We start from the raw sequence: 20,034 nt of genomic DNA on the forward strand, positions 1-20,034 counted from the left end.
CCCCAAGGGACCGGGAGAGGAGGCAGCCAGCACATTGTACACAGCTCCGGCCCTGCCCTCCCCGAGGCACCGACAAACACAGCTGCAGCTAAGGGGCTGGTGCAGCAACCCGAGTGCTGCCAGCTCCTCCCCCTTCCCCCCACTGTCCCCCAGCTCTGGTGGGAACACCCATACACACACCCTGTCCCCCAGCTCTGGGAACCCCCCCTACAAACACTGTCCCCCAGCTCTGGGACAGGCCCTCCTCCCCACACTGTCCCCCAGCTCTGGTGGGAACCGCCCCCCACCTCACACTGTCCCCCAGCTCTGGGACAGGCCCCCCTCCCCACACTGTCCCCCAGCTCTGGTGGGAACCCCCCCACCTCACACTGTCCCCCAGCTCTGGGACAGGCCCCCCTCCCCACACTGTCCCCCAGCTCTGGTGGGAACCCCCCCCCACCTCACACTGTCCTCCAGCTCTGGGACAGGCCCCCCTCCCCACACTGTCCCCCAGCTCTGGTGAGAACCCCCCCACCTCACACTGTCCCCCAGCTCTGGGACAGGCCCCCTCCCCACACTGTCCCCCAGCTCTGGTGGGAACCCCCCCACCTCACACTGTCCTCCAGCTCTGGGACCCCCCCTTACACACACTGTCCCCCCAGCTCTGGGAACCCCCCCCACACACACTGTCCCCCAGCTCTGGGACCCCCCCCACACACGCACACACTGTCTCCCAGCTCTGGGACAGGCCCTCCACACCTCACACTGTCCCCCAGCTCTGGGAACCCCCCACACACACTGTCCTCCAGCTCTGGTGGGAAACCCCCACCTCACACTGTCCCCCAGCTCTGGGAAACCCCCCCCCCACATTCTGTCCCCCAGTTCTGGGACAGGCCCCCAAATCACTGTCCCCCAGCTCTGGGACCCCCCCACACACACACTGTCTCCCAGCTCTGGGACAGGTCCCCCACCTCAGACTGTCCCCCAGCTCTGGGAACCCTCCTACACATACTGTTCCTCAGCTCTAGGACAGCCCCCCCCACTGTCCTCCAGCTCTGGTGGAAAACCCCCAACTCACATTGTCCCCCAGCTCTGGGAACCCCCCCCACACACACAGTGTCCCCCAGCTCTGGGAACCCCCCCCACATACACTGTCCCCCAGCTCTGGGACAGGCCCCCAAATCACACTGTCCCCCAGCTCTGGGACCCCCCCCCACACACTGTCTCCCAGCTCTGGGACACGTCCCCCACCTCAGACTGTCCCCCAGCTCTGGGAACCCCCCTACACATACTGTCCCTCAGCTCTGGGACAGCCCCCCCCACTGTCCTCCAGCTCTGGTGGAAAACCCCCAACTCACACTGTCCCCCAGCTCTGGGAACCCCCCCACACACACACAGTGTCCCCCAGCTCTGGGAACCCCCCCCCCACATACACTGTCCCCCAGCTCTGGGACAGGCCCCCAAATCACACTGTCCCCCAGCTCTGGGACCACACACACACACTGTCTCCCAGCTCTGGGACACGTCCCCCACCTCAGACTGTCCCCCAGCTCTGGGAACCCCCCTACACATACTGTCCCTCAGCTCTGGGACAGCCCCCCCCCACTGTCCTCCAGCTCTGGTGGAAAACCCCCACCTCACACTGTCCCCCAGCTCTGGGAAACCCCCCCACACAGACACCCTGTCCCCCAGCTCTGGGACAGGCCCCCAAATCACACTGTCCCCCAGCTCTGGGAACCCCCCCCCACAGCGTCCCCCAGCTCTGGGAACCCCCCCCCACATACACTGTCCCCCAGCTCTGGGACAGGCCCCCAAATCACACTGTCCCCCAGCTCTGGGACCCCCCACACACACACTGTCTCCCAGCTCTGGGACAGGTCCCCCACCTCACACTGTCCCCCAGCTCTGGGAAACCCCCCCACACAGACACCCTGTCCCCCAGCTCTGGGACAGGCCCCCAAATCACACTGTCCCCCAGCTCTGGGAACCCTCCCCCACAGCGTCCCCCAGCTCTGGGAACCCCCCCCCCCACATACACTGTCCCCCAGCTCTGGGACAGGCCCAGCAAACCGCCCCCTTGCCCTACCTAGGCGAACCCCGGCTCTAGGGGGCCGGACAGTCTGTGTTAATTCTGATGGACCAGAGGAACCCGAAGAGGCAAAGGTGTTAATGTGCCACCATAACCATCCACCATTAAACCGAGTGAAGGGGGGTTTGGTCCACAGCCACCTCTGGCCGCTTAGCCCCACGGCAAACACCCCGGCAGCCCTCCAGCACAGGAAGGAGGGTACAACCAGGCATGCAGTAGAAATGTCACAGACTAAGTCAGAGTTGCATTTCGCCAGGCCCTGTGTTCCCTTGGCTGGCGGGAGCGTGGAAGGACCGAGACCCCCATCTGCCAGGCCCCGGGCAGCATGGCGCTGGGGGCAAGGGAGGACTGGGCCTTAGGAGCCAAACACATGCAAACGGGGGAGAGAAAAGGCAGCCCCCGTCTCTGGGGGAGAGCTCAGCCAGTCCCCGCGCAGGGGTACCTGCCACCCCCCCGCCTGGGGCCAGGCCAGGCTGCCCTGGGCCCTGCTTGCAGCAGCCCCCTCCCCAGCCAGGATTTCCCCTGCCCCGAGGGCGCGAGCGGGGCTGAGCCCCCCATGATGGAGCCCAGCCCCGGGCCTCACCCTGAGTCCCCGCCCGCCTGGCCGGGCTCCTTCCCCCCAGCGCCGCCGAGGGGGAGCAATTCCCGGCCCCGCTGCTGCTCCAGGAGCCGGGCTGCAGGGCCCCGCTCGGCCCTTCCCCGGGGCGGGCTGAGCCCCGCCAGCTCCGCCCTGCGGCAGCGCGGGCCGGACAGCGCCCGGCTGATCAGCACCCGGCTGCGGACAGCTCCCGCCGCGGCCAGGCGGGACCCCGGGCGCTGCTGCACCGGCCCGGCCCGGCTCCGGGCTCCGCCTTCGGCGGGGGAGGACCCGGCAAAGCGCCCGGGCCGGGGTCTGCAGTAAGGGGAGCGCAGCCTCCACCCCCGTACATCTCCCTGCCCTGCCCCGCAGCTCCCCCCATACAGCTCCCCGCCCCCCATACATCTCCCCGCCCGGCCCCCCCAGCTCCCCCCATACAGCTCCCCGCCCCCCATACATCTCCCCGCCCTGCCCCCCCAGCTCCCCCATACAGCTCCCCGCCCCCCGTACATCTCCCTGCCCTGCCCCGCAGCTCCCCGCCCGGCCCCCCAGCTCCCCGCCCCCCCGTACAGCTCCCCGCCCCCCAGCTTCCCCCTACAGCTCCCCACCCCCCCGTACATCTCCCCGCCCTGCCCCGCAGCTCCCCGCCCGGCCCCCCAGCTCCCCGCCCCCCATACAGCTCCCCGCCCTGCCCCCCAGCTCCCCCATACGGCTCCCCGCCCGGCCCCCCCAGCTCCCCCCATACAGCTCCCCGCCCCCCATACATCTCCCCGCCCTGCCCCCCCAGCTCCCCCATACAGCTCCCCGCCCCCCGTACATCTCCCTGCCCTGCCCCGCAGCTCCCCGCCCGGCCCCCCAGCTCCCCGCCCCCCCGTACAGCTCCCCGCCCCCCAGCTTCCCCCTACAGCTCCCCACCCCCCCGTACATCTCCCCGCCCTGCCCCGCAGCGCCCCGCCCCCCATACAGCTCCCCGCCCTGCCCCCCAGCTCCCCCATACGGCTCCCCGCCCCCCGTACATCTCCCCGCCCTGCCCCGCAGCTCCCCGCCCTGCCCCCCAGCTCCCCCCATACAGCCCCCCGGCCGCTCTGCGCCCCGCAGCTCCCGGCCCTGCCCCGCGTGTGGCCCAGCCCAGCCCGGCCCGGCCCGGCTCGCCCCCGCCCCGCCCCCGCCAGGCTCGCTCCGCAGTCGGGCTCGGCGCTGAGAAGATGGCGGACCGGGCGGAGCTGTTCTCCCTCGCCACCTTCCACGCGCTCTCCCCGCCGGGCTGCAGGTAAGAGGGGCCCGGAGCCCCCAGCCAGGCCGGCACGGGGGGGCTGGTGTCTGCCTGCCCCCCCGCCGAGTCTCTGCCTCCCCCTGCCCCCCCGGGTCCCTTCCTGCCCCCCCCCGCTGCCGGGTCTCTGCCTGCCCCCCCCGCCGAGTCTCTGCCTCCCCCTGCCCCCCCGGGTCCCTTCCTGCCCCCCCCGCCGAGTCTCTGCCTGCCCCCCCCCGCCGAGTCTCTGCCTCCCCCTGCCCCCCCGGGTCCCTTCCTGCCCCCCCCCGGGTCTCTGCCTGCCCCCCCCGCCGAGTCTCTGCCTCCTCCTGCCCCCCCGGGTCCCTTCCTGCCCCCCCCCGCTGCCGGGTCTCTGCCTGCCCCCCCCGCCGAGTCTCTGCCTCCCCCTGCCCCCCCCGGGTCCCTTCCTGCCCCCCCCCGCTGCCGGGTCTCTGCCTGCCCCCCCCGCCGAGTCTCTGCCTCCCCCTGCCCCCCCGGGTCCCTTCCTGCCCCCCCCGCCGAGTCTCTGCCTGCCCCCCCCGCCGAGTCTCTGCCTCCCCCTGCCCCCCCCCGGGTCCCTTCCTGCCCCCCCCGGGTCTCTGCCTGCCCCCCCCGCCGAGTCTCTGCCTGCCCCCTGCCCCCCCCCGGGTCTCTGCCTGCCCCCCCCCCGGGTCCCTTCCTGCCCCCCCCCGGGTCTCTGCCTGCCCCCCCTGCCGAGTCTCTGCCTGCCCCCTGCCCCCCCCGGGTCCCTTCCTGCCCCCCCCGCCGAGTCTCTGCCTGCCCCCGCTGCCGGGTCTCTGCCTGCCCCCCCCCGCCCCCCGCCGGGTCTGTGCCTGCCCCCTGCCCCACCGGGTCCCTTCCTGCCGCCCCCCCCGGGTCCGTGCCTGCCCCCCCCCCGGGTCTCTGCCTGCCCCCCCCGGGTCTCTGCCTGCCCCCCTCTGCCCCCCCACCAGGTCTCTGCCTGCCCCCCCACCAGGCCTCTGCCTGCCCTCCTCGCCCCCTAGGCTGGGTCTCTGCCTCCCCTTCCCCACCCCCCGAGGTCTTTCCCTTCCTCCTCCAGTCCCCCCCCACCCCCAGGCTGGGCCTTTCCCTGTTCCCCTCCCCCCCCCTCCACCTGGGGCGCACTGCCCCAGGCAGCTGCTGCAATGCTCGGGCAGGGCCAGGCCTGGCCCAGCTCCCCCGCGGGGCCACAGGCTGGTGTCCCAGGCCTGCCCCAAGGGGGACTGGGTGAAGGGCTTGGGACAGCACTGCCCATGGGCTGGGCTGGGCAGGGGCTCCTTGACGGCTGGTTTCTTTGCTCCCAGTTCCCCTGCCCCATGGCAGGAGCTGGGTCCAGCCCCACAGGGGCCATCAGCTGGTGTGTGTATGAGGGAGCTGCCCCCAAAGGTAGTGAGCTTGTGGGGCGGGGCCTTCAGAGCCTCTGGACCTCACTCTCTGTCCACTTTTCTTTTGGCCCCCAGGACTCATCCTGTTCCCCAGGATTGAGACCTCTTCTAGTGGCTGGTTCCCTGGGGGTATGGGGGGCAGAGCGGGAGTCCATCCCCACTGATGTTATCAGAAAATGGTGGGTTTGGGGAGTGGATCCTAAAAAAGGGGGCAGGGCAGCATCCAAGACACAGACCCCACTTCTGAGGCCCAAGCCGCAGACCGACAGCTTAGCCCCATGGTGTGATGGATGGCAGAGACGGGGAGCCCCTGCCCTCGGCTGGCATAGGGCTGATCCCGCCCCTCCTATCCTGGAAGCTCAGAAACTAGAGACCAAAAGCCCAGTTGCATCCCACCCCTCCATCCTGTGGACAGGGCTGGGACCCACCCAAGTGCCCATTCCCTAGGGCTCTGAATGCCCCAGGGTTGTGACCCCCGGCCCTGTCGGGGAACGATGGGTCCTGGCTCTTAGCCCTGGGTGCGATTCCTGGCCGGATCCACCCCCTATCAGGGAGCGACGAGCCCTCACTCTTCCCTTCAGGGGCTATTCCTGGCCGGATACACCCTGTGTCAGAGAGCAATGGGCCATGGCTCTTCCCCCGGGAGCGATTCCTGGCCGGATCCACCCCCTGTCAGGGAGCGATGGGCCCTCGCTCTTCCACCAGGGATGATTCCTGCCTGGATCCGTACGCCATCAGGGAGCAGCGGGCCCGGCACGATTCCCTAGTTCCGTTGGATACTCTGCCAGGAAGTCATCCTGCTGCTCAGCCTGTCCTTGCCCTAGTTACACGCGTCGTGTCATGCTCTGTGTCCTTGGGATTTACGCCCTCCAGAGATTTGCAGGCTTTGAGCACGTCCCCTCCCCCGCGCCTGTTGAGCCCAACTCGACAGATTTAGCCGGTTTAATCTTTCCCGGGAAGTCGATCTCTTGCTCTCCTGTGGTCTGGCTCCAGTTTGTTTATTATTACTCCTGGCGTTTCCCAGGGGCCCACAGCTCCCATTGCAGAGATCAACGCGGGCCCAGACTCCTCGGGCCGGAGCCACGCTCTGCTCCCACGTAGATGGGTACATTACCCAGCCAGGGAACCGATCCTGGCACCAGCAGGCCGGGGAGCTTCCAAGCCTCCTGCGGGGGAGCTGCTGGGCTTGCGTCTGCTCCCTCGTCCTCCAGGGTGAAGCAGGAAGCTGAGGAAAGGGGGGGAATATGGGCAGAGGAGATCAGGGTAAGGCCCACTGCAGTCCCTCAAGCAGGGAGGTTCCCAGGATTGTCCCTGACCTTCCAGAGCTCTCTGGCACGTGGCAGGGTGGCCCTGTGCCCTCCGGCAGGGCTGGCTTTAGGCTGATTCCCCCGAATTGGGCCCCGTGCCCTAAAGAAGAGCGCCTAACTTAGGCGCCTTTTCAATTTTTACTCACCTCACCCGGTGGCCGTCCAGGTCTTCAGTGGCGGGTCCTTCACTTGCTCTGGGTCTTCGTGGCATTTCGGCGGCAGGTCCTTCAGTGCCACAGAAGACCCGGAGCGAGTGAAAGACCCGCCGCTAAAGTGCCGCCGAAGACCCAGACCGCCGCCAGGTATTTGAATCGGGCCCTGCACTTAAGCTGGCCCTGCGAATCAGGACGCCTGGTTCCCATCCCAGCGCTGCCATTTCCTTGTGACCTTGCGGGAGTCTCTTCCCGTCTCTGTGAAATGAGACTGAGCCAGGGAGTGTGGAGCCTGCTTTGTGTTCCTCTGCTAGGGCTGGGCTCAGGCTTTGGAGCAAGCCCCTCGAGAACTCGGAGCGGGGCAGAGCTGTGAAGTTCTGAACAGCTCCACGTGGGACGTATGCGTTCAAAGGGCTGTCGGACTGCGACTTGGCCAGGGCTTTTCCTTGGTTACTAACCTAGGTTAAGGTCTCAGCTGCCCCCAGGTGGGAAGCGGGTGGCAGGCAGGTCCCTTGACATATCAGGAGGTGTTGACCAGACATGGAGCCTTCAGCAGGGCTTGTCCTTCTGGGTGCTCCACTTCAGGGGCTCATGCACCTCTCCAGCCCTAACTGGGAGATTTCTAGCTAGCAGTGTCCGTTCGGCCCATGCACGCACCCAGTGCCTTCCTCTGGCAGACACCAAGGCTGTGGAGGGGTGTGCGGGTGAACCACCCTCGGTTCCTTCTCCACCGCCTTGGCCCGAGACAGAGCAGCAGCGGGTCCTCATAGAGCGTTCTCGGCCTTTTCTCCTTCTTCGGTTAGTTAGTGGTTGTAGGTGACTGTTTAGTGAACAGTAATAGTTAGCTAAGGTGAGAGTATGGCTTCTTCCCTCTCCTTTCCCCAAGGACACCTGTCCCCTTCTGGTGGGGGTGCCTGGTTTGCCAGGCTTCTAATGCTGCCTCTCTTGCTGGGGTGTGACAGTCCATTGCCGAGAGGCGTCCCCCATCTCCCAGAAGTGCTACTTCTCCTTGGCTCTTTAGTCTGGGGCTCGGAAGGACGGGGGGATGAAGCTCAGACTTTTGGCCATTGGATATTCCCTGCAGCCACCCTCTGGGCCAGGTCCGTGCCCACTGCCTGTACATCTGTCCTCGGCCAGACCCAGCACCCCGTCAGCCTTGGGGTGTGCTTCTCCTCCGAAAGGGAAGCCGAAAAGAGGAGCGTGATCTCTAACTCTGAGGAGCAACTCAGAGAGCCGTTGCCCGAGGGTATAGCTGAGGCCAAGGACTCTCCTTCCGGCACCAGCAGCCCCCCAAACCCTGGAGTTCCAAGGAGAGGGCACCTGCACCGGTAAGGAGAGAAAGCACCGGGACCCATCGAGCTCACTCCCCTCAGCAGCTGGTCCCATCATGTGGCTTGTCCCAGCCATCAGCACCGACCCACGCAGCTCAGCCGGGGGTACACTGCAAGCATGGGTGCCTGATGTCTACAGTGCCTGCAGTACACCCATTGTCACCGGTATCGTCAGCTCCAGCAGGTGAGGCAGGCTCCCATTTCTGTCACCTAATGCGGAAGTTATGGCTCCACCACCTTCCATGGCCGATGACTTCAGATGGTTTCAGGCCCTCACTAGAAGGGTAGCTATTGCCCTACAGATCCCTCAGTTGAGGTCAAAGATCTGCAGATATTTTCCATTTGGCACCACCCTCCAGTGTGGCACTATCTGGTAACGAGGCTCCCCTGGATCTGGCTCGGACAGCAGGGCAGAGACCGGCCACTATTGCACTGACGTATCAAAGGGCAGCTATGAAGCACTCCTTGCCCCTGAAGGATTCCACTTGTTATTTTCCATCACCTCCTCCCGCAGCCCCCCAGTGGTGGATGTGGTAAATGAGTGGAGCAAGCAGCACTGTTTGAGAACTTCCCCCATGACAAGAACCAAAGTGACTGGATCTCTTTGGAGGAAAGTCTTGCTCATCTGCAGCCCTGCAGTTCCAGATCATGGGCTGTCAGACTGTCCGTGGCCAAATACAGCTTTACTCATTACAACAGGCTCATGGCATTTATTGAACAGCTGCCACGAGACTGCCAGGAGCAACTCCAGTCCGTAGTTGTGGAGGGCCAACGGTTGGCCAGAATGCCTCTCCAGGAGCCCCTAGATGCTGCAGACACTGCTGCTAGATCCATCTCACCAGCAGTAGTTGTGTGCAGGACACCGTGGTTCCAATTTCCAGGGTCGGAGAGATGTTCAGAGCACTGTGGAGCACCTCCCCTTTGAAGGTCAAATGCTTTCTTGGAGACCATAAATGACTCCCTGCACATGCTGAAGGACTCCAGAGCTGCCCTACATCCCTGGGGCATATACGCACATATGAGCAGGAAACTTCCCAGAGGTCATGGCCTGCTCAGTGCATGGGGTACCACTGGCCCATGGAACCTCCCAGAAAGAGAGACAGATCTCTGAGGAAGAGGGCTGCCCAGCTGTCCTCCATGACCACCCAAGTGTACTCTAAACAGCAGTCACTCCCTTCCCCTCGCAGGGTCAGAGGGTTCTACTAAAAATATTTCTAGCGCCAAAGATGGACAGAGGTTGGGGCTGATCGTGGCTCTAAGACAGCTGAACAAGTTCATGACGCCTCAGAAGTTCAGCAGTGTGACTCTGGCAACTATAAATTCCTTCACTAGAGGAAGGGGATTGGGTTGGGCCTACTTCAGGGTAACTATACACCTATCACACAGGAAATACCTATAATTCACCATAGGCCAAGATCGTTTTTAGAACCGAGTGCTCCCTTTCGGCCTATCCTGGGCCCCAGGAGGGTTTTCGAAGATCCTAACAGTAGTGGCAGGTTACCTTCGGCAGGAGGCGAGTCTTGTCTTCCCATACCCCGACAACCGGCTGCTCAAAGGCTGCTCTTTCACAGCAGTGTTATTGTCTAAGAACGTAAGAACGGCCATACTGGGTCAGACCAAAGGTCCATCCAACCCAGTATCCTGTCTGCCGAGAGGTGCCCCAGAGGGAGTGAACCTAACAGGCAGTGATCAAGTGATCTCTCTCCTGCCACCCATCTCCACCCTCTGACAAACAGGCTAGGGACACCATTCCTTACCCATCCTGGCTAATAGCCATTAATGGACTTAACCTCCAGGAATTTATCCAGTTCTCTTTTAAACCCTGTTATAGTCCTAGCCTTCACAACCTCCTCAGGCAAGGAGTTCCACAGGTTGACTGTGCGCTGTGTGAAGAAGAACTTCCTTTTATTTGTTTTAAACCTGCTGCCCATTAATTTCATGTGGTAGCCCCTAGTTCTTATACTATGGGAACAAGTAAATAACTTTTCCTTATTCGCTTTCTCCACACCACTCATGATTTTATAGACCTCTGTCGTATCCCCCCTTAGTCTCCTCTTTTCCAGGCTGAAAAATCCTAGCCTCTTTAATCTTTCCTCCTATGGGACCCTCTCCAAACCCCTAATCATTTTAGTTGCCCTTTTCTGAATCTTTTCTAGTGCTAGAATACCTTTTTTGAGGTGAGTAGACCACATCTGTACACAGTATTCAGGATGTGGGCGTACCATGGATTATATAAGGGCAATAATATATTCTCCATCTAAGGCCATGGCTACACTGGTGCTTTACAGCGCTGCAACTTTCTCTCTCAGGGATGTGAAAAAAACACCCCCCTGAGCACTGCAAGATGCAGCGCTGTAAAGCCTCAGTGTAAACAGTGCCGCAGCGCTGGGAGCACGGCTCCCAGCACTGCAAGCTAATCCCCGTGAGGAGGTGGAGTACATGCAGCGCTGGGAGAGCTCTCTCCGAGCGCTGGCGCCGCAACAACACTCATGGCAGCGCTTTGAAGTTTCTAGTGTAGCCAAGCCCTTAGTCTCTATCCCTTTTTTTAATGATTCCTAACTCCTGTTTGCCTTTTTGACCGCCACTGCACACTGCGTGGACATCTTCAGAGAACTATCCACGATGACTCCAAGATCTTTTTCCTGATTAGTTGTAGCTAAATTAGCCCCCATCATATTGTATGTATAGTTGGGGTTATTTTTTCCAATGTGCATTACTTTACATTTATCCACATTAAATTTCATTTGCCGTTTTGTTGCCCAATCCCTTAGTTTTGTGAGATCTTTTTGAAGTTCGTTACACTCTGCTTTGGTCTGAACTATCTTGAGCGTTTAGTATCATCTGCAAACTTTGCCATTTCACTGTTTACCCCTTTCTCCAGATCATTTATGAATAAGTTGAATAGGATTGGTCCTAGGATTGATCCTTGGGGAACACCACTAGTTACCTCTCTTCATTCTGAGAATTTGCCATTAATTCCTTCCCTTTGTTGCCTGTCTTTTAACCAGTTCTCAATCCTTGTCTACATGCATAAGGCCCTTTCTCTTTTCCAAGAGTTGGACCTACAGTTCAGGGCAAACAAATACCAGCAAAAGTGGAAGAGATTCATCCATTGGTATGGTCGTCACTACCTCCAGCTGGAGTCAGCTTCCTTTTCCCTCATCCTAGATTACCTGCTGGATCCGGGTTGTCCATCAGTTTGGTCAGGATACACCCGGCTGCCATCTCAGCCTTTCATCCCTTTGTGGGATTCTCCATTTTTGCTCACCTGGCATCATCCAGATTTATTAAGGGTTTGGATAACCACTTCCCCCACATTAGACACCCATCCTATCTTGGGACCTCAACCTGATTCTCAACCACCTCACAAGATCTCCATTTGAACCAATGGCGTCCTGCTCCCTACTTCATTTATCTATGAAGACGGCCTTCTTAGTTCCCATCATGTTGGCTCGTGGGGTCATGGAGACTGGAGTCTTGATGGCAGATGCCCCTTTTCCATGTTTTTTTTTGATAAAAAGGTCTCTCTGCATCCACATCCTAGGTTCCTCCCAAAGTTTGTCAGATTTTCATCTTCATCCATCCATCCATCTACCAGTACTTTTCCCAAAACCTCACAGTTCCCAACAGGAATCCTGGTTCCATATCCTAGATGTTAGAAGGGCCTCGGCCCTGTACCTGAATAGGACTAAGCCGTTTAGGAGATCACCTGGACTCTTCATCTCCTTCACAGACTGATATAAGGGGGTTCCTTTTTCTGTTTGTAGGCTTTAGAAATGGATAGTAGGTTGTATCTGTACCTGATCCGAATCTACTGGTGAAAGAATGCCTGTGCTCTGGCCAAACGATGTCCACTGCGTTTTTCAAGAATGTCCCAGTATCTGAGGTATATACAGCTGCCACTTGGAGCTCAGTTCACACGTTTGCAAAGTGCTACACTCTGCTCCACGCCCTCGGCTCTGCAGTACTGTCTTCAGTTCTGGCCTCTGTTCTGACGCTCCCTCCCCCCCTGGGGGTACTGCCCGGGAGCCCCCAGTGGGAGCCTACCCAAAGGAGAAGGAAGTGTTACTCACCCTGTGCAATAACTGGAGTTCGTCGAGATGCATGTCCTTGTGGGTGCTCCGTGACTCACCCTCCTTCCTCTCTGCTTCCATTGTTCTCTAAGGAACGAGAGTGGTTTGCCCACACACCCTTATACAGCCTTGGGGTCTGGCAGGAGGAGGCACTGGGCACTTGCGGGGGCTGAGTGGGCACTGCCAGCTCGAAATCTCTGCCCAAGGGCTCGAGAAGCGCAGGCACCTGGAGTGGCACACCCGTAGGGCCCGGCATCCCAAATAACTACAGTTACTCACCAGGGGAAAAACATTCCCTCTCCCCTTGCAAAAAGGGCAGCTTGTGCTCCGCACGCTCGGGTCACAGCCATGATTCAGCGAGGCCAGGGCTCGCTGCTCAGGCAATAGCTGGGCTCAGCAGCTCCTCGTGCACCGTGACTGACCTCTGAGCTGGGGCCTTGGCACTTGGAGAGCCAGGCTGGCAGTTGCTGAGCCCTGGGTGGCGTGCCCACGACATGCACTGGTCAGACAGACATAGGGGGCGGGTCTGCACCCACCGATATCTTTCTCCTTGTGTCTGTGGGCCTGGTGGAAGCGAGTCATGCAGATGGGTTGGGATGGGGGGTGCCTGGGGCCAGCATAAGGACAGTATGATGGAAGTGGGAGGAAGTGAAGGGGATGCTAGGCTGGTGGGATGGAGGGGGCAGTGCCTTAGGGCACGACCCAGACCAGAGCATGTCTTTTCCTGGTTCTGCTCCAGACTGGGCAGCATTCACTGCTGTTCATCACCTGATTCCCCCAGCCCCAGGGTCCCTGCATGGTAAGACAGCTGGGGAATAGAGTCATAGACCTGGGTAGAGGCTATGACAGCCCCTGTGGTGGGAGGAGCACCAGCTCCTCTCTTCCCCCCCCAGCGTTCCCGCCCCAGCGTCTCCCTCCACCATGGTACTTGTTGGTTACTGGGGTTCGGGATGGCTTCCTCTGAGGGCCTTGTCTGCATTTCCCCAACGGGTTCATTCCTCCTCCCATTCTGAACCTATCCCAGATCATCTTGTGTTTGCCCGTCAGTTCCCCAATTGCACGTCTCCCTCCTGCCATGGTGCCTGGGCCAGCGTGGGTGTCTGGGGCAGTGTAGACAGGCCCTAACAGCCAAGCAGAGCCCTGTCTCCAGGATGGCTCCCCAAGGGCTGACTGCCCGGCACAGATGGGAGGAGCAGCACTTAGCATTAGGGGAAGCTAACATGGGGACCTGGCCCCCACGTTCCTCTCTTTCTCCCTTCTTGCTGGCTGGGGAATCCGCCGGCAGAACAGAGGGAGGGGTTAGATTTCCAGGGGGTTGGTTATTGTCCTGCCTGTGCTCAGCGTTTTCCAGGCAAATGGAGACTGGTCCCTGCCCCAAGGCACCACGGTTCGACGCAGTGCTCTGAGGAGGGAGAGAGATCAGGTCCCAGAAGCAGCCCTGCCCACTGCCAACTCCGCTGCAGCAGCCTGTCCCCTCCGTGCTTCAGCTGAGGGGAAGAACTAAAGGTTGGAGCCGAGTGCAGAGAAAAACAACCCCACATTTGATCTTTTGTAAAATCTCCTGGTTTTGTGCCAGTTCTGTGATTGCGGGGACCTGACTTGGGGATGTTTGGGGCTGGCCATGCTGCTGTCGGAAATGGCCAGCAAAGGCAAGTGGGTGCAGAGGCTCCAACCCGCTGTGTCCTGTGAAGTTCCATCCTGGGCAAGTCGTACGCACCCCAGCAGGGGCGTGAGGGCTCCACCTGCAGCTCCTTGGAAAAGGGGATCATGGCAAACAGCCAGACTTGTCACAGAAGGGAAAAGTCAGAAACACGTTGATTGAGAAATGTTGTAAAGTTTTTGTTAGGGCTGGCAGTGAGCTCTGCCTGCCTGGGCTGCTCTGGGGCTCCCGGGAGTCCTCCTTCTGGGCCTCTCATGCTGCCGTTCTCTGGGCTGGGCCGTTCCTTGGTTGGATTACATCTCCCAGAATGCCTTGTGATCTGCGCCAGGGAAAGACCACAGTGCGTCAAGGCAGATGTAGTGTGGCCAGGGAGCAAGAGCAAGAGCGGGGGAAAGGGAGCAGGAGGCCCTTGGAACTACAGCTCCCATGAGGCACTGCGGCAGCCCATGCTGAGGCAGGGATTAATATTGACCCAAAACATTTTGTGCCAACTTTCCTGAGAGAAAATGCTGCTGGCAGTGACCTTTTCTTGAAGACAGTTTCAGTGAAATCCTGTTGTCTGGTAGGGAAATGTTAGTTCTACGTGTTTTGAGCAGCTCTGCCTCACTATGGTTTTTCTTTTTAACACATTGGTAACACTTGTCTGGCGCGTCGCACCATGAACATCATACTGAGCTGAGAGAGGCGGGGAAAAGAGCAGGAACTGCAGAATAACCCCTCCTGCAAGACTGCTGCAGTTACAAAAGTGACCCTCCCCCAGGGGTGTGTGCAGAGGAACGCCAGGGTGCTCAGGTGAGGGCCAGAGAAGTGCCTGAGAGTGATCAGAATTATAGGGAATTCCGGTCAGGTTAGAGTTAAAATAACCCCAATGCCTAGGAAGTGCAGAAGTGCAGTTCAGGTCACTCCAGCACGGCTCCCGTCTTGGCCCAGGCCTGCCGTGTAGCACAGGTTCTCTGGGGTTTTTCCGAAGGGCTGTGACATTTGTAAGAGTCTCTGCATGGCTGTGCTCCCGGAGGAAGGGGTTCCACGCACACGTTCTGTGCTGACTGTAATGCCAGGCCTGGCCCAGGAGCTCTGGGCGTTAGTTAGCAGGCTGTTAAATGACTGTCACCCAGTGAGTGGCCTGGAACGGCTCGGGGTCCTGGCTCTCCCCCATGATCTAGCTCTCCGCTACCTCCCTTTCCTTGGGCCACGGCTTGCCACAGCAACCACAGGGCTAGGTGTAGGGGAACCGGGTCTGTGGCCATCCTTGCCAGTGCTGGGGTTAGTCCGAATTTAACCTTTCCTTCAGTCCCTTCCGTTCTGGCTGGTTTGGGGTAACTGCAGCCTTCTCGGGAGCTCTCTAACCTCTCGGGGGATGTCTGCACTGCCAAAAAGACCTGCCGGCAGCAAGGCTTGTAGCAGTGTCGCCGTTCCCGCCCAGGCCCTGAACCCAGTGAGGGGAGAGGGTCTGAGAGCCCAGGCTCCAATCTGAGCTGGAACAACTACACTGCTAGTTCGAGCCCCCAGGTGCAAGCCCCAGTCCGCTGACCCAGGGTCTGAGACTTGCTGCCGTGGGCTGTTCTTATCGTGTAGATGTGCCCTCAGTCACCGAAACTGTTCCCTTCGCTCCAGTTTAACAAGACTCTTCTCTTGGGAACCTTCAGATGGCCTGGCCTGGCCTTTGTGGCCATTGGTATCCCCTGGGCTTGTGGGAGAATGAGGCCTAATGGCTCCGTGGGCTTCAGGACACACCAGTGGACCCTCTGTGACCACACATTCCCCGGAGTGCGAAGGTTCACTGTTCAGCCAGGAGTATAGCGCTGCTTGGGGTGTTTTCTGGCAGCTCCAGCTCCTGGAGTCCTGGGATCCCATGAGAATCTCGGCTTCTGTTAGAAAGAACAGTACATTTCCAGCCCTCGTGGCCGAGGCGAGAAGTCTGAACACATGACCTGAGTGACCCCCAAGGGGCAGAAGGCAAATGAAAAATCACCCAGTGGGTTGTTTTGAAACAATCTGCTGATTCCTGGGCCCGTCTGGCGATGTTCCGCATGTGGGGTTGGCGGCGCGGCGTCCCTGCAGTGCCTAGCGCAGCTGCAGAGCGAACAGGTGCAGGGTTCGCGAGTGGCTGGGACTCCTCTGGGCAGCACGGAGCCTCCTCCCATTGGGACCGGTGAGGCAGGGCAGAGTGCAGCCCCATGTCTCTGTCTGGCAGCACCAGGAGCACCTTGCGCTTGTCTTCGCTCCCATACTGACTATGGTGGCATGGATTGGGTGGCAGACCCAGCCCGGGAGGGTCAGGATGGTGGTTTGTCTCCAGCTAGACCAGGGAGAAGGGCTCACCCCTCTGATATCTGCATTGCAGGGTCTCTGACCCCGGGCCTCTCATTCCCCAGAGACCCTGCCGGTGAGAGGGTCCAGCCCTGCTGAGTTTGCGTCTCACCCCTTTTAGTGCAAACTCACCCATTCCCCAGAGTCCTTTGCTTTAGTAGCAGGAAAAGAGACAGGGGGAGGAGACTGCTCAGACTTTGTTCTTGGCTGAGCTGAGTGAATAGTTCCCAGCAGATAACAGAGCTGGCCTCCTTGGGTGGGGAGGGATAGCTCAGTGGTTTGAGCATTGGGCTGCTAAACCCAGAGTTGTGAGTTCACTCTTTGAGGGAGCCACTTAGGGATCTGGGGCAAAATCCGTACTTGGTCCTGCTAGTGAAGGCAGGGGCTGGACTCAATGACCTTTCAAGGTCTCTTCCAGCTCTATGAGCTAAGTATATCTCCATATCTTATATTATCCATGTACCGCTTTGCAGACTGGAAAGCTGCTCCATGCCTCCAGAGCACATGGGAGGGGGGGCATGCAGCAGGGCCTGCTCCCTGGGGTCATGTATTGTGCAAATCCTCCCAGGGAGGGTCACCTGAAGGGACGGGAGCGGGGCATGCAGCTGGAACAGGGCCCAGGGAGGCACTGGAAGGCAGAGGGCAGGAGGGAGTTTCTAGAGCAGGTCATGGTTGGATCCCAGAGAGGGGGTGGCCTGGCCATCAGGGAGGCAGCTGCCAGCGAGAGGAGCAAGCCCAGGGTCGCACGTGGCCGGTGCACTGGTAGAGGTAGGACAGGAGAGCTTGCTGAAAGCTGTGGCCAGGAGCAGGTCACAGCCGCCACCCATTTATTCCCCACTCCACACACTTGGCCAGTTTTGTTTGGCACACGGGAAGAATCTGGGGTCAGGGCTGGCTGCTGCTGAGCTGTGCTCATGCTCCTGTTTCTGTGCCCTGCCTGGCTGGGTGCACAGGCAAGTGCAGTGTGAGTTTAAAGTTGAGTTTCCATGACAACTCACACTTGGGAATTTGCTTTTCACAGATATTCATGCCACATTCCAAACTGGATGGTTCCATTCTGCCTCCCTACACCCCCCTGCAGCCTCAGTCAGATACAAGAGGCGTTTGCACTTCCTGGTCTAAATTCCTGTGCACTGTTGCTGTTCAGCAGCTTCCATGTTGTTCCCCAGAGGTGGCTGCATGGCAGTGGTGGGTAAAGTGCAGTTTCTGGACACAATGGCTTCTCTGATGAGGAGCAACAACCTGACTCGGTTCTGCTGCGCTGGCCTTCACAGCCCTATCCATGGGCGCAAAGCCCGATTAGCCAGCCCCAGGTGCAGTCAATCGCTTTAGAGTGAGACAGAATCCGGGCTGCTCCGTCCAGGCCAGCCTATCGGCCGTGTCCCGCTGCCGCCCTGGACCAGGACCCCCCCCCCCCCCCCCCCCCCGTGCCTGGCACTGGGCAGACAGAACAAAGGACCGCCCCTGCCCAGGGAGCTGGCAGTCGAAGTGTCAGACGGGAGTCAGGCTGTCAGGGAAGCACGAGGAAGCAGAGAGGACTGGTCAGCGTCACAGGCTGGGCTCTGGAGCGTTTTGTAGGCAGCAGGGCAAAGGAGGGATTTGAAGGCGCACCAGGAGGTTGGGCGGCTGTTTGCAGGGAGCTCTCCTTCAGAACCCCCTGCTCTCAGAGACGGGGGCTCCAAGGAAAAGCCCCACTCCTGGGATGAGAAAAGCTGCTGGTCTGACTCCCGCAGAGCTCCCCCCTCAGCCAAGTGCACTCACGGCAGGCGTTACTAACCCAAGCCTGACGGGGCCCAGAGCGCAGGGGGGAGAAATTCTTTTCTAGTGATGACAGAGCAAAATCCCTGTGGCAGCCCTGAGCCCCCAGGAACTTCCCCCAGTGCCCCGTCAGCTCCACAGGCAAAAACCCTGAGCCGGAGCCAGAGCAGCCAGAGGACACACCCTGAAGGGAGGGGGTCTCTCTGCCTTGGCTCTGGCTGAGAAAGCTAGAAGGGGTTAAAAATAAGACTTCAAATGGAACCCCACCGGGGATGCCAGCATGCATCTCTGACCCCTTCCCTCTGCCCCACTCATGGGCGCATCCCACGCTGCAGCCAAGGGCCCTCCTCTTACCCATCCCCCTGATGTGTGTGCTGACAGCACCCAGAGACCCTGGCAGGGTCGGGCCCCATTGTGCTGGGTGCTGGGCATGTACAGAAGGAGCCAGTCCCTGCCCAGGAGAGCTCGACCCTAGGAGACCCCCCGGTGGGAGCGCCAGGGGGCAGCGAGAGGAAGACGAGGGCTCACACATTTGTTTGGGTGCAGGCTGGAGGGCTGAACGGGCTGTGGCTGGGAGATATGACCCTGACCAGGCCCGGCCCTGCCGTCTGCTCTCAGGCTGGCTCCCGTGGGGATCCCAGCTGAGCTGGCATGTGTGAGGCTGTTGGATGGTGGGTCTGTGAACCGATGGGCGGGAGAGGGGGACTCCACGTGCAAGGGGCAGCGTGTGCGAACAGGCTTGTTCCTGTGGTTTGGGGTGGGGTGTCCTCAATGTCTTCTCTCCTCTCCAGCTCCTTCCAACCCAAAGGGGTTGGCACTTTGCCCCTTGAGGCCTGACAGGCCCCCTGCCTGCCCTTCCCCAGCCCAGAGGCCCCCAGTGTCTGGTTCTGCCTCCCTGCTGGACACAGGGCGGAGTAGGGGATGGCTGTGTGGGGGTGGCCCAGGAGACCTGATCTCTGCTTGCTCTCTCTTTGCCCAGGCCCCCGCAGGACATCAGCCTGGAGGAGTTTGACGACGAGGACCTCTCGGAAATCACAGATGACTGTGGCATTGGCCTGAACTATGACTCGGACCATTATGAGAAGGTGAGAGGGGGAAGGCGGGGCTGAGACAGGCAGAGACCCTGGTGCCCGCGCGTGCCAACAGGGTGATGTGCTGCCACCCAGAAATGGGAGGCTAGTGCAGGGTGAGCACAACTGAGCTCCTGCTCTTAACCAGTGATTTCCCCCTATTCCCCCAGGTAAATCCCAATGGGGAAAGTTCAGATGGCAGAAGTGAAATGCCTTGTTACCCCAGACCTCTACCCTGAGCCCTGCTCCGGTCTCTTCAAGCATGTGTGTGCCGGCACGTGCACACGCACACACAGACGTGCATACACTTCGGCTGATGCCCCTCAATCCCAACCAGCAGCACCCCAGTCTCTTTCCATCCTGGGTTGGAACCAGATTGCTGGTTTTTCAGAGATGTGCTGTCAGAGTGATTGTGGAGCAGGTCCTGGATACCGGTCACAATGGTCCCTGCTGACCTTGACATCTATGGCTCTGCTGATGCCCCTCAATCTCAGCCTGCAGCACCTCCCATTCCTCCAGGTCTGCCAGCCCCTCACCCCAGCAATATCTGACGGAGGGTGTAATGATGCGGCCTCTGATGGGACACAACTGAGAGTATCAATTCAGGACAAATTGCTTAGAGCAGCAAAGTTACATTCCCTAAGGGAAACCAAACCAGCCAAACAGAGAGGACTTTGGTCTCACCCCACTGGCCAACCACAAGTCATACAAACAATTCCCTTAGGCACTCCAGTCTCCCAGTATCACCAGCAGCAGCCACTTGTTATGGGGATAAATGGTTATGAAAATCAACACTCCAGTAAAAGAAAAAGGGTTCTCCTGATCCCAAAGGACCAAGGCCCAGACCCAGGTCAATATACAAGTCAGATCTTGCCCACAAATCATGCTGCTGCCAATACTTTAGAATCTAAAGGTTTATTCATAGAAATATAAATGAGAGCTAAAATTGGTGAAATGGAATCAATTCCATACGGTAATGGAAAAGTTCTTGGTTCAGGCTTGTAGCACTGATGGAATGAACTGCAGGTTCAAATCAAGTCTCTGGAACATTCCCAGCTGGGGTGGGTCATCAGTCCTTTGTGTAGAGCTTCAGT

General features: G+C 60.0%; 1 protein-coding gene across 1 annotated transcript in view; it reads left to right on the top strand.

The window, feature by feature from the left end:
• The first annotated feature begins 3,837 nt into the window (after positions 1-3,837).
• MAPK8IP2 (mitogen-activated protein kinase 8 interacting protein 2) overlaps positions 3,838-20,034 on the top strand; it is a 62,848-nt gene continuing 46,651 nt past the window's right edge. Inside the window, exons 1-2 of the mRNA XM_030541064.1 lie at positions 3,838-3,915; positions 18,850-18,955. Of these exons, the coding sequence (XP_030396924.1) occupies positions 3,851-3,915; positions 18,850-18,955 (171 nt within the window). The 5' untranslated portion in view covers positions 3,838-3,850. The remainder of the gene's footprint in view (positions 3,916-18,849; positions 18,956-20,034) is intronic.

The sequence above is a fragment of the Gopherus evgoodei genome, chromosome 1 (assembly GCF_007399415.2).
Source record: "Gopherus evgoodei ecotype Sinaloan lineage chromosome 1, rGopEvg1_v1.p, whole genome shotgun sequence".
Taxonomy (NCBI): domain Eukaryota; kingdom Metazoa; phylum Chordata; order Testudines; family Testudinidae; genus Gopherus; species Gopherus evgoodei.